The 15,087-nt window shown below is 34.5% G+C and overlaps 2 protein-coding genes across 2 annotated transcripts; one reads left to right on the top strand and one right to left on the bottom strand.

Moving 5' to 3' along the window:
- Positions 1 to 3,260: 3,260 nt before the first annotated feature.
- LOC120081643 (uncharacterized) lies at positions 3,261 to 3,683 on the bottom strand. The gene has a single exon (XM_039036689.2). It carries the CDS (start codon positions 3,681 to 3,683, stop codon positions 3,261 to 3,263), a length of 423 nt encoding a protein of 140 aa, XP_038892617.2.
- A 2,572-nt stretch (positions 3,684 to 6,255) lies between these two features.
- On the top strand, positions 6,256 to 10,422 carry LOC120081210 (NADPH-dependent pterin aldehyde reductase-like). The gene is made up of 5 exons (XM_039035910.2): positions 6,256 to 6,566; positions 7,683 to 7,752; positions 7,868 to 8,061; positions 8,959 to 9,131; positions 10,024 to 10,422. Exons 1-5 carry the CDS (start codon positions 6,369 to 6,371, stop codon positions 10,115 to 10,117), a joined length of 729 nt encoding a protein of 242 aa, XP_038891838.1. The 5' UTR covers positions 6,256 to 6,368; the 3' UTR covers positions 10,118 to 10,422.
- The last annotated feature ends 4,665 nt before the right edge of the window (positions 10,423 to 15,087 follow it).

Below are 15,087 nucleotides of genomic sequence, written 5' to 3'. Positions count from 1 at the left end.
TATCTTCATTTTTCTTCTTCTTTTTTTTTTTATCTCAGGTAGCCGTCTACTTTGTGGCTAGCGATACCAGCCTTAGCGAGATTTCTTTTTCCATACTATTGGCTTATGCCAGATTCTCTCAAGTCTTAAGCTTAAAACTTCTTGTCGTTGAATCTGGGGATTCAAAACTCCACCGTGACCCCTAATTCAGGCAGCCTCCAATCGAGCATGATCTTTTTTGTTGACTCTTAACTAATTTCAGCAAGAATCAGAAGTTCCACAACAAAATAAACAGTATTCAGTTCGAGTAACCCCTGATTTTATCAGATTTCAATTGATTAGTAGAAAAAAAACCCATCGAACTTAGCTATATAAATACTGGCAGGACACATGCTTTTCTTCATCTTGTAGTGTGATCTTCTTCGTTTTTACGTCCATTGCAGTTTGAATTGTGATTCTCTTTCGATCTTACGTTCTTTACATCCTTTGTCAATCGGACTCGGATTGCAAATCAGCCTTGAATTGCAGTAGGAAGCTGAGGAGAAGGGAGAAAGAAGGAAAGATGGGGAATTAGGACTTCCCTCCCTTTTTTGTTTTCATATATATATATATATATTTTCTTGTTTCTTTTTTTTTTTCACACTTCTCTTTTTTTTTCCACATGTTTTTTTATTTCTTCACTCTTTTTTTTTAAAAGTTTCTTTTTTTCTTTTTTTCTTTTTTTTTTTTTTGCTCTCTTTTTATTATTATTTTTTTTTTTACTAACTTACCCCCCTACTATTTTTTTATAGAAGTTACAGTGCAACTAAAAGAGCACAACAAAACAATTTTTTTTAATCTCATCAACCCGTCTTTAGTGCACATAAGGACGACCTTGGCATGGTCTATCTATTGTATCCCTATTCGTACTTCCTGATCATCATGCGGAAACCTGTAAAGCTGCAACGCCGTTCGTGCATCCTGATCGTCATGGGAGGGACCCCGCAAAGGCTTACAACTCTTCCATTCAATCACCCTAGGGAGGATCTCGGAAAGGTCTACCTTGTAGCTCCGCTCGTGTATCCTAATCATCATGGAAAGGGGCCCTGCAAAGCATACAACTCTCCCATTCGATAACCCTAGGGAGGATCCTCGAAAGGTTTGCCTTGTTATGTTACTTCTTGACCAAAATTTGAAGATAAGGGAACTATGCCATTGAGTATTCGAAGATGAGGCGGATATGCCATCAAACCTTGAAGATGAGAAGAATGTGCCATCAAGATTTTGAACGGAGTCAGGTTGGCTAGAGTTGATCTCGCGTACAAGGCGGAGCCAGACGGACCGGAGTTGTCCTCGCATATGAGGTGGAACCGGATGGACTAGAGTCATCCTCATATATGAGATAGAGCTAGACAAATCAAACTTGATCTCACAAATAAGGTGGAACCACACCCACATTTTTGGAGAGTAAGTGAAGCTACACAAATTTTGGAGAAGAGGTGAAGTTGTACCAATATTTTGGAGAGGAAACGAAACCGCACCACGAGTTTGAAGATGAAGCGAAGTCGTACCGTCAAGTTGGACATGAAACGAAGCCACGCCACAATTTGGAGATGAAGCGAAGTCGCGTCATTAGTTTGGAGATGAAACGAAGCTACACCACGACTTTGAAGATGAAGTGAAGTTACGTCATTAGTTTAGAGATGAAGCGAAGCTGCGTCATGATTTTGTAGACCGAGTCATTGAAGATGGAGTCAAGCCATGTATACCGACCTTGAACTTGAAGATGGAGCGGAGTCATGAACACTGACCTTTAACTTAAAGATAGAAGTGGGGCCATGCATGCCAATCTTGAACTTAAAGATGGAAAGGCATCAACAAAGCCTTTGAACTTAAAGATGGAGAAGCATCGATGAAGCCTTTCAACTTAAATATGGAGAAGCATCAACGAGACCTTCGCACTTGAGTTTGACAAAGCATCGACAAATTCTTTGCATTTGAGTTCGACGAGATCTTCGCACTTGAGAAAACGAAACCGCACCACGACTTTGAAGATGGAGCGAAGTCGTGTCATCAGTTTGGAGATGAAACGAAGCCACACCACGACTTGGAGATGAAGCGAAGCCGCGTCATTAGTTTGGAGATGAAACGAAGCCACGCCACGACTTGTAGATGAAACGAAGCTGCTCATTAGTTTGGAGATGAAACAAAGCCATGCCATGACTTTGAAGATGAAATGAAGCTGCGTCATTAGTTTGGAGATGAAGCGAAGTCGTATCGTTAGTTTGAAGATGAAACGAAGCCGCGCCACGACTTTGAAGATGAAGTGAAGCTGCGTCATTAGTTTGGAGATGAAGCAAAGCTGCATCATGATTTTGTAGACTAAGTCATTGAAGATGGAGCCCAGCCATGTACACCGACCTTGAACTTGAAGATGGAGCGGAGTCATGCACACCGACCTTTAACTTGAAGATAGAGGAGCGTATAAGTTTACTTTTAAAGAGGAAGCGAAACGCATTCCACGTGTGTGCCTTTTATTTACTGTGTTGGCTCTTTACGAGGGATGAACATCTTCAACCCATTGTGTTGCCCCCAATAGGGATGAACATCTTCAATCTGAAGTGTCATTCTTTGACGGGGATGATCAACATCAATCTTGTAGTATTATACTTTGATGGTTGTGGTACCTCTTCTGATGGGCTAAACTTAAATTTTTTTTAAGTTTCCTTTGTACCTTTAAAGAAAGGGATCGAATCATGATGTAGTTCCAGTTTTTTTTTAACTGGACTGAACTTAAAGTTTCTTTCAAGCTGCCTACATACCCTTCTTAATGATAAGGATCAAGTCATAATGTAGTTCGAAGAGAACTTTTTTTTCTTTTTATACGCGACTGAACTTAAATTTCTTTAAATTGCCTACGTACCCTTTATAATGAAAGGGATCAAGTCGTAACGTAGTTCATACAGATTTTTTTTTTCTTTTTATGCACGACTGAATTTAACGCTCTTTAAGCTGCCTACGTACCCTGTATAATGACAAGGATCAAGTTGAAACGTAGTTCGTACAAAGGGTTTTTTTTTTTCTTTTTTTTTATGCGTAAAACTTTTTGAGAAACTTGCCATTGATTGGGCCAATCCTTAGCCCGTCCTTATCGATTATCTTGTACGCGCCGTTCGTGTAGACCTCCTTGACGATGTAGGGTCCATTCCATTTAGGTGTGAACTTATTCCCTGTATGTCTCGTTGTGATAATGGGTCTCCTTACGACGAGCACTAGATCACCTACTTGAAAGGACCGAGGCTTTACATGTTTATCGAAAGCTTTAGACATTTGTGCCTGGTAACATTCCAGCGCTTCTGAGCTTCTAACCGTTTTTCATCCAATGCTTCCAACTCTTGGAGTCGCAGTTTGGCGTTGTCTTCCGTAGTCAGCCCTTCTTGCACTGCCATTCTCAGCGATGGAATTTCTCTTTCCAAAGGAAGGACAGCTTCTACCCCATAAACGAGAGAGTATGGGGTGACTCCTGTAGGGGTACGGTGAGTGGTGCGATAAGCCCACAACGCTTCACCGATATTCTCCTGCCAATCTCTCTTCGACTTGGAGACAATTTTCTTCAGCAGGTTACACAATGTCTTATTAAATGCCTCAGCCAACCCATTTGTGGCGGTGTTATATATGGATGACTTGTACTGCTTGAATTTAAATTTTTCACACAACCTGTCCATCAAACTATTGGAGAATTGTCTTCCGTTATCTGTTACGATCCGATGGGGAATACCATACCGAAAATTGATACGAGTGCAGATAAATTTAAATCTTGGAAGTTTGAAGTAGAAGTCTTGGAAGAGTATTTGTGTCTTCAAAGGTCTCCTGCCTTATAGGAGTGCAGCTTCAGGAGTCTTGGAAGCTTGAAGTAGAAGTCTTGGAAGAGTATTTGTATCTTCAAAGGTCTTCTGCCTTATAGAAGTGCAGTTTCAGGAGTCTTGGAAGCTTGAAGTAGAAGTCTTGGAAGAGTATTTGTATCTTCAAAGGTCTTCTGCCTTATAGGAGTGCAGCTTCAGGAGTCTTGGGAGTCCTATGCTTGTTAGTGAATTCTCTTTGTGTCTTCTGAGTGTAGAAAATGCTGCCTTTACAAATGAAGAGAACTTCTCTATTTATAGAGTTCTCAGGTGGGCTTGGTTGGTCTATGGGCCTGACCCTTGGACCCAATTAGTTGGTTTTGGGCCTGATCTGGAATTTGGGTCCAATTCAACTTTTTTGTAGTTTGGACTTTAAGCCCAAATAGTAATATCAAATTGGACTAATTTAATCTCATCTGATTCATCCGCATGACGTCATCGAAACTTGTCTTCAATTCAATTTGGGACACGTGTCAACTACTAATTGCACCCAAAGTCAATGATTTAGAAATTCGTCGTTAATTTAGCAAACGACGTCGTGACTTGTGATTGGTCCAAAATTTCTCATTCAACAAAAGTATATATTTTTCAAAGGTTTTTTTTAAAATCCTTTCATAAAGGATGATACGTTTTTCATAGGATTTTAATATCCTTTGTTAAATGTATATCTTTTTCAAAGGTTTTCCTAACACCTTCAATAAATATATTTTTCTTCGAAGGTTTCTTTTAATCTTCAATAAAAGAATATATATTTCGCCAAAGTTTTTTTAAATACCTTCGATAAATATACATCTTTTTCGAATGTTTTCTATAACTCGAAATAGGTTAATTTCCTTGTAGCGATATACTCTCATGAAATCTTGACAGATTTAGTAAACGATAAATTCTTCAATGTTTAGTATATACCAAAAATACTTTAAAATAACAACTCACACCTCAAACATACGATTTATATTGAAAACATTGAAAATATCTACTTACACTTTAAATGTTTAACACATAAGAAATCTCATAGTAGATCTTCAAGTAATAATTTCTCATACAATCTCTGTATTATCAACTTAGATATAGTTTTCTAAAACCATGTGTAATTGTGGATTTCTTGAAGTATCATAATATATTCTAAGGCAAACTTCGGAGGGAACCAGCTACGTACTAGACGGTTCGAATTGCCTTTCGCCCCTATATTTAATTTAGGCGAACTATTTGTACAGATAAATAATAATAACAAAACCGTTAAAGGTAACCACTCACATGGATCATATTTCGAATTATTTGTTATCCTAACTTGGGTCCAATCTGCACTTTCCAATTTAACTATACAATAATCAATCTATAACTATAATAATAATCCATAATATTCAATTAACTTAACTTCTCATTCTTGAGTTTTACTCTTTTGTGAACATCCAATTTTGTATTCTTTTTGCATCTGATTATTACCATCCACTTATCAAACACCCAAAAAAATGAAAAATACTACCATGCCCTCGTGATTATTACCTAAAACAAACCATGCCCACGTGGTCTCTTACCCCACACAACATCTCCTCAACTTCTTAGGCTTTTCACCATCTCTTCATTTAAGATATTTTGTAAATAGGTGTTGTTGGGTTGGGTTTGGTTGAAAGGATTTTTAGACCCAGTCTAATTATTTTCAACCCAGATAATTCTTATTAAAAAATGAACCCAATCCAACTATGAAATATTTCGGTTAGGTTGGTTCGAGTTAATCGGATCATTTATTTAAAATTTTGTTCTAAAAAGAATCAAAACATAAATATGTAAAAATCTAATTTAATTATTTTCATATATTGAATTAAGATGAACTACTCAACTTCAATTTATATAGTGAAAATATTCTTTCTAAAGTGTAAATAAACTATTTTAAGAGTTGTTGAAGAATAAATTATTAAAAAAATATTTGAATTAAATAAAATTAAAATCAATATATGTATAAATAACTGTGTTATGAGTAACAAAAAAAATATTTTAAAATTAATAATAAATTCGGGTTGGTTTGAGTTATTTCAGGTGAACTCAACCTAAATTAAATGAGTTGATAACCCAATTCAAACCGCACAGATTGGGTTGGGTTAATCGATTTTTCGGAGTATAGAGTGTTTTGAACATCCCTAATTTTGTATATTAAATATGAAAAATATATATTCATTTGATGAGATAAGAATTCTAATTATATGCAATTTGATTTAGTTTGGATTTGACTTTTATTTAAAAAAAATAAAAATAAAAAAACTAATGGGTGATGGATGGATCTAAATTAATTTGGTAAGTTTCAGATTTGCATTATTATCTCGTGAAAAATCCACGTCACCCACGTGCTCTCTCTCACTCTCGACAAGTTAAAATATTCTATCTTGGTTTAAATGATTGATCCAACCTCGATATTTACATCTCTAAAAAAATATCTGTATTATTATTATAAAATATTTGGAGCTCTATTGCAAGAAGAATTCTCATTCCTCAGCAAGATTTGTTGTAGCAAATTACATGGAAGAAGCAAGTGAAAGCAAGAAGATTTTAATAAGTGGCGTAAGCCAAGGCTTAGGAAGAGCCTTGGCATTGGAATTGGCTAGGCGTGGCCACACTATCATAGGCTGTTCTCGCAATCAAACCAAGTTGGATTTACTTCAACCAATTCTCTCCACCATCTCTCCACATAACCACTTACTCCTTAATGTTGATGTGGTATGTAACTATTCAACCCTTCCTTTCGTTTTGCACATTCTCGTTTGATAACGATTTCGTTTTTTTGTTTTTAAATTAAGTTTCTATCTTTTGTCGTTCGGTAACTTGTTTGTAGCTTTAAAATTTGAGTAAGTTTAAATGTTTCAGTTTCAATATCATCGAATGAGTTTTGAGAAAATGAAACAAGCATATATTTCAAAAGAAATGGGCTGGAAAAATACATTTTTTATCCGTAGATTTGGGATCTAATTTCTTTATAGTCCATAAGTTTCAAAATGTTACATTTTTAGTTCTTAAGTTTTGAATTTTTTTATTTCAACTTCGTCTATAAATTTCAAAATGTTACCCTTTTTTTTATCATTTAATTTTGAATTTTATTTCAATTTTGTTATTAGATTTCATGATTATCGACAATTTTAACTCCAAATTTTTTTGCTAAATGCACATTTCCAATTTTGGTGCAATTGTCTATTAAATGTAAAGTGCAATTTTTAAATTAATTTTAATAGGTGATTGAAAAGAAAAGTGCAACCGACATTAAAGGGGTTTAATGTCGGTTTTAAACCGACATAAAAGACAACCGACATTAAAGGACTTTAATAACGAAATTCTTCTAGTGCTTAACGAATTATAATTCTTTTAGTTCTTTCATATATTAATAGAAATTAACACTAGAGATAGAAAATGAGAATTTAGTGAAAAATCAATGCTAAAAATCTTGAAATTTAGGAACAAAAAATTGAAAAACAATTCAAACGTCTAAGGTGAAATTGTAAAATTTAAAACCTTAAAAACTAAATTAAAATCAAACACAAAACTTAAGGACATAAAATATAAAGTGTTGAAATTGAAGGATTAATTAAGGGTTGTTTTTAAATATAGAAAAATGAACCAATTTATAAAATATAACACAATTTTAGAACTATCAATGATAGATGTCGATAGACACTGATAGACTTCTATCAGTGTCTATCAATGTCACCGATAGTCTATCAGTGTCTATCAACGTCTATCATTGACAGTTTTAAAATTTTACTATATATTGTAAATATTTTCAACAATTTTACCATTTAAAATAATTTCTTATTAATGTGGTTGACAATTTTTATTTTTTAGAGGTCGGATGATAAAGTTAAAGAGATGCTACATACAATCGTGGAGAAAATTGGAGTTCCCGATATTATTGGTATATTCTTGATATAATTCTTCTTTTAAGTTTTTTTTTTCCTTTTTATATTTCACTTTAATTGAAAGTAATAAAAATAATTAATTTTTTTTCTTATTTTTTTTGGATAATATAGTAAACAATGCTGCAATGATCAATGTGAATGCAAAGATTTGGGAGATTAGTAGAGAAGAGTTTGATGATGTGATTGACACAAATATAAAAGGAACAGCTAATGTATTGCGTCATTTCATTCCTCTTTTGCTTCCAAAAAACAAAGGCATTATTGTCAACATAAGTTCTATATTTGGAAGGATAGGAGCTGGCCTGGTATGTATTATTTCAATAATTTTTTACTTTTACTTCTTACTAAGTAATGTTTCATAAAATATTTTTTAATTTCCATCGAAATCTCAAAATTTTGGTACCAAGAATTTTGTTTTTCTCCTCATTCGGACAAAATTTCAAGATTTTTCGAAATTCGATAAATTCTCAAGAAATTTTGAGATTTTCAAAATGTTTTTGAGAATAATTTGAGAATTTTTTTTATGTTTTTAAGAATTAATTATGTTAGCGTAATTCAAGTTATTATTTTTTTTTCAATTTTATGGACTTAATTATATATAAGTATAAATAATTTCACATGCTAATTTCATTTTTGAAATATGCAACATTTTCTAATGTTTCAAGTTTTCTCAATTTTCCCTTTTCTTAAAAAATAAAAAACTTTAATTTCAAAGAAATTGAATTAAAAAAAATATTTGCAAAAAAGACGTATATTTATTTTTAAACTCATTCAATTTTTTCCAGTAAATTTTCACATCATTTGATCAATTACTTTTGTTTCTTTTACCACCTAAAACCTTCATTTTCTCATCACGTCACCTCAAAATATTGCTAAACTTTATATAATTTGGTAATTGTTTTTTTATTTCTTTTTAAATTTATACTCTTACATCAATATTTACACTCGAACACCATCTTGCTTTATGGAAATGATTATTAAAAATGGTCAATTATAATCGAGTTAAACCACAGTAAAAAATTTATTAACTAATTATAACAATTCCATCAATTTTTATAAAGTTTCTCAAAACGTCCATCAACATTTCGATAGTACTATGAATTTGGAAATTCGATATTTTTATCGACATCCATATTTTAAAGGTTGTTTATGAGGAACAAAAGTGGTTTTTGTATTATTACTGGTTATTTCTTTATATGTAGGTTTCACCCTATTGTAGTTCAAAGTGGGGAATTGAAGGTTTAAGCAAATCAATAGCAAATGAATTGCCAAATGGAATGACAATTGTTGCATTGGATCCTGGGATTATACATACAGAAATGCTTTTGTCCAGGTTGGGCAATATTGCTTCTCAATACCAATCTCCCGAACAATGGTATGACCATAACACAATGCATTTGTTAAATTATAAATTTGATTTTTATAGTTGACAATTAAAATTGAGTTCTCAATGTTTTTTCAATAAGAATTTAGGTTACTTTTATCTCAAGAGAAACATAATAAATTGATAGTAATCGGAAAAATTCATCGTATTTGATTAAATTTAGCGTTGTTTACTTGTGTTTTATACTCATACTGACATATGGGATTCACTTCCAGAAAACACAAACTTATTGATAAGCAGAGGATGCTCAATCTAATTACGTCTAGAAATTACTCCTTATGGTTTGTTATTATTACCGCTACAACATGAGAATTATGAATTTGTCACATTTATAGTTATATTTACAGTAGTCACTTTTACTGTTACCAAACAGTAATAGTAAAGCTAACAGTAAATGTGAAAAATTCATATTTTTAATTAAATGTGTTTAAAAAAAAAACAATCTAATTACATTAGCAAATGTGGCTCATTATGATTGATCTATCCATGGATATCCATATTCATTACACTAGTTTTCACTACGGATTGGTTAACTACAGTCTTAGTCCTTATGTATTTGTCAAACCTTTGAAAATAGATCCTACGATAATAATTATTTTTGAAATTTTATGAAACTATATGGACTAAATACCGACTTTTAAAACCGTAGAGACTAAACACCAACGTTTTACAAATTATAGGGACATAATTAACAATTTAACCTAAAAATGTTTTTGGTATGCTTTATAAATTAGGTATGATATAATTAGAAGTGTAACTTAAGGACTCATTCATTTGTAATAATACAAAAACCACTTCTGTTCCTAAACCCTAAACGCTAAACGCTAAACATAAAATAGGGACTCATTCATTTATAATTAATTGGTTAAATGTTATTAATCAGGGCTTTGAAGGCAGCTACGATGATTCTGAATCTTACAAATGTGGAAAACGGTGCATCTCTCACTGTGGAGGACCCAGGAACTCTTCCAATGTAGTCATTTCAAATAACCCTTTATGGAGAAAGCCATGCAATCAACGTCACTAGTTTGCTTCAACTAATATGGGAGCAAAACCATTGTATCTTTTTTCTTTTTCTTTTTCTTGCGGGAAAATATCAATTTACAACAGTAAGCTTTGAGGGTTATATAAATTTAAATCATTAATTAATAATTGTATCAATTTCAATCGCCAACATTCGTAAATGTCTCAATTTACACCTTCTGCGTTCTATTTTAATAAACATCGTGTGAGAATTATAATTTTATCAATGAAACCTCCTAAACTTTCATTAGGGAATCAATTTCATGTTTATGTACTTAATTGTATTGTTTGGGTACTTGCATTGTTGCACTCTGTTCGCTATATTTTTTCCTACAGGCAAGATGTTGACCATTTTATGTTCTACATCTTGTACTTGGTTTTGTCAAGCATGATGTTCCATATTTTGCCGATTATGTTAGGAAATATTTTCCCTTTTTATTAAATATGTGATAACATGTAGAAATACAAGTAATTGTTACTTCTTATTTAGAATAATTAGGGAAATTCAGTGGAAAGTGTATTAACTTAAGAAGAAAACCATGCAAAAAGATCATCCATGCGTTTAACACTTGCAAAACTACTTATCCTAAAATGTTACAATTCTAACCTCTATAAACCTAGGATTTGGAATACAATAGAATCAAAACTTGTCAAAGAAAAATGATACTAAAATAGGTGAACACATAAGAAGACTTGACCAATATGACCTTACACTGAAAGCAGGACCGTGCATTAAAAAGTATGCAACAAGAACATGACAAATGCATGGTCGGTGATATGTCTAGTTAAAGTGTAAGTTGGGAGCTGATTTGAAAGAGATGCGACAAAGCCAATAAATTGATGATGCGAGGAAGCAGCGGAGCAATGTATGGAAATAAATGTAAAGTGTGTTAGACAATCATTAGAGATAATTCTGAAGAAATATCAGTGAAATTATAAATAGCTCAAGTCTTGCAACTTTGAACTTCTTGGAGAAAGCTTCTTCTTCTTTCCAATTCTTGTGTTGAGTCATCCTAATTCGTACATGTTATGACATGAGGAGTAGGGCATCCTCTACAAATGGGTTTGTACAAGATCAGACTATAAAATCAATCATTCCTACTTTATAACGTTGTTTACTATTTAAGTCTGACTATTTCAAAGCGATGACCTAGGTAACTTGACCTTAATCCTGAGCTAACTATGAACTCTTGTTTATTCGGGATTATCCTTAGATTTGCATAGGTGAGGGTTGGCTCAATAGCGCCGGCTCAATAAACCTCCATTTGAGGAGTAAGTCCAGGTAGATAGTTGGGGACATAGGGTGCAAGATGGAATTCACTCGTACCTGTTTTCTGGGATAGTAGAAAGGTTGTTCCCTTAAGTGCTGACTTCGGGTCTTGAACAAGGGGCCCTACCCTCTCATTGGCTCGAGAGGACTCGATTTGTTGATCGAATCAAAAATCTGATTATATATGATATGATTAAACTGGTCGATTATATATGATATAGTTGACATGATGTATGAGATACATTAATTGGAGGAAAAGGATATAAATATGATTTATATCTAGTAGAGGAGAAAAGGACTATGGTTTAAATGTTGCATATGATGTGATATTAAAACTATGTGTTATAAATATGATAAGTTTGTTGTTATATTTATTTATAATTAAAAATATATGAGATAATTGTTGGTGATTTTCTCCATAACCGTATTGTGGGAGGTTGCATTTAGTTTTTATTTTGCAAGAAGATCAGATTATCGCTTCACAAAGTTGTACACTGCCAATCGTATAGTTAACGTGAGCCTACACGATAGCTTAAGTTTTCCTAAATGATCGTGTACACGTGCAGTCGACCTAAACGATCGTGTAGCTTTTACTAACCGATCGCGTGCGAGAGCGATATTACCTAAACGATCATCTAAACAATTAGGATCGATTACCTAAACAATCATGCAACTCTTTCTAAACAATCAAACACCCGTCTATACGATAGACACAAAATCTCTCCCACTTGCTTGGTCGTAGAATACGATCGTGTTTCCTCCTACCCTTTACCAAATCCAATAGAGCCCACACCTCCTGGATTCTCACTCTAAGAATACCAAGGTCACTATGCGGTGGTGTCCTCCTTGCTGCTTGTTCGTGTAGAAGACAGTTCGGTGGTAAGCGACAACCAGATTTGGTAGACAATTGACTTGGCGATCACAACGATAATGAGAGGTGTTATTCCTAGTGAGATCAAGAGAAAGACAGAAGAAAGGTTCTTCAAAGGTGAGTCTTTCGGTTCTTTGTATTTAAGTTTTAAAATCATGTCGTAATTTATTTTGTGATGCATAACTTGTATGTATGTTTGTGAATGCGGTATTTCTGCCACAATGAATTTGGAACGATCTTGCTTCTGCTCATAGGTACTTTTGTATAAAAGTTCCTTCAATTGGTATCAGAGTCAGGTTATGTAATTTAAGTCATACAACTACTATATCATAACACTTATAATATAGATATTATGCATGACCAATGCATAACCTAAGGTAGGTTCTATCTAGGCTGGGGTATTTAAGCTAAAAGAAACGGAACACCCCTACCTGGAATGTACTTGGAAAGGTGAATTAGATTGATTTGATGCATGCATGCAAATTTGAGGACAATCCGTTAAAAAGTTTAATGAGACGACTTGAACTTGTTTAATTTCAAAGACAAGTGTTGTTTTTTTAAGCAAATTAACCTGACTAAGATAAAATCAGTAGTCGGATAGTCTAAGTTAATGAACCCATAGGTAGAACATTAAGTTCGAGGTACTTGGGGTATATGATACTTCATTTAAACCTCTTCGTGTTTCTCCCTTTATGTTCACACCGTGAGATCTATCCTCGGCCTTATGGCACCCTTGAAGTGTCCTCCAAAAGGATGGCATTTGGGTAGGTCAATATCAAGGTCAATGGAGAGAATGTTCATAGTAAGTGGCAGCGAACGTGCGACAGCATATCTCTCGGTCTCTCTCGTTAGGTTGGATAACATTTCTGTGCATCGCCTCGAGGCACCCTAGGAGTGTCCCCCTATAGGATGGCAATTTTGTACGATTCTTTATCTAATCTCCTATATAGGATAGAGTTGCTTTAGTCTCTTGTCCTAATCTACTTTTTCCCTTACGGTGGGCGCATTAGGGCAAGACTCTAGGGTCGAAAATGAGGGGCTACACTTACACTAAGTTGTTAAGGGTAACAGTTCTGGACCGAAAAAATGGTGACTGTTAGGATCAGTTACAAGAGTTGTTTCTGCCTAAGGATTGAGAGCGTCTCATCCCAGTGAAGAGGCATTGTTGAATGAAATTTTAATTGCAGCGGACGGAACGTAATGCGTAATGTAATGGAATGTAATGCCGCCGCAAAGATGGAGAAATGGGATTGATGATGGTGAAGTGGATGATGAGTACGCGGTGATGAATCACGCTTCTCGATAATAAATGCGATACTATGTTCTAAATTAATGCATGTGATGCTACTGATATGCGTTCGTAGTATGCGTTCATGTAGTATGCGCGTGTCACAAGTTTTCTTGCACTGGAACCAAGCATAATTCCAACACGAGATTCTCAGAGTGATCTGAGGTCGAACACGGGGATTGCATTGATTAATGCGATACTAATGTGATATATGCGACCGAAAGCAAAATAATAATGAATTGTATTGGAAAAGTAAAATGTGGTAACAAGTAAAATGCGATGATAAAATAAAATGTGGTGATAAATAAGCAAATAAACAATAAAATAAATAAACAAATAAATGGCTGACTGTGAAGATGTGCAAGTATCTGATGGAATGTGGTGGTAGGTCTTGTGAAATGTGTCAGAAAGAGAATGGGTTGGGGGGAAGGACATCGCAAGTTCGTCAATCCTGTTGAGGATGCAACTAAGGTTCTGCTTTCCCTTGGCTTACACCTCTCGGTGATCGGCTGCGTTCCCATATGTCTATGGTGAATCAGGGATGAACGTTGCAAATGTAAGGTTGTTTCCATCTTTGGAAATACATCTTGCTTTATTTAAAGCATTCTTCCAACCTTCTTTCGAGAGGTGGATTAACATCTTCACTTCTGCTCTCACAGGTGAAGATGTCGCTAAGCATGCGTTAACTAAACTTAGCTAATTTCTTCAACATGGACTAACTTACTCGTTTAATCCTTCCCCCTTACCCTAGAGGATTAGTTACACATAGTGAAAGAAATGGACGATGAATGTATGGTGAAGAACAGAGAGATGACGATGAATATAATAATGATATTAAAAGATAACGATAAAGCGTTTGTTACAGATGGATGGATGAAAGATTAGAAATGAACACAGTTGATGAAAAGAAAGTGAGAACAAATAAGGAAAGCATGTCAATGTCTTGACACAGATCCCGATCGGAGACGATTTTCTTGTCGGCATGTAGGAGGAGTGTGGTGGAAAACTTCCTTCTCAGGCTTGTTTCCCAGGTAGAATTGATCTTTGCACAGAGCTTCCCTTCGAGCTTGTGGATGAATTTGTAGCTCCCAAGACTTCCCTTTCGGTCTTATCTCGTCTTTCTCCCAAATTTTTTCTAAGTGTCTCTTTAGACCAGCCTCCTCTTTTTGGAATTAATATAGCTATTTATAGACCTTGGCACCTCCTTCATCAGTGGTCCCGCTCTGAAAAGCTGCTTTTTCTACCATGGCTAAGTGGAAATGTCCGCTCTGCTCCACATTCAATTTGTCAGATCGTACAACAAAAAAGTTATACAATTTTAGAAATCCCCGTGAATGCGTCACTCTTTTCATCTACTACGATCAATCGCTGCATTCGGTGCAAATGCATTAGTCTTTTTATCGATCGTCACATGCGGTGCAAATGCGTTGCTCGATTGCGTCCATGATCGACCGTCGCATTTGGTGCGAATGCATTGCTCTTTTTGTCCTCGACT

Source organism: Benincasa hispida, chromosome 7, assembly GCF_027475165.1.
Source record: "Benincasa hispida cultivar pf3 chromosome 7, pf3_genome.v1.1, whole genome shotgun sequence".
NCBI classification, from domain to species: domain Eukaryota; kingdom Viridiplantae; phylum Streptophyta; class Magnoliopsida; order Cucurbitales; family Cucurbitaceae; genus Benincasa; species Benincasa hispida.
This window is presented reverse-complemented; position numbering and strand designations above follow the sequence as displayed.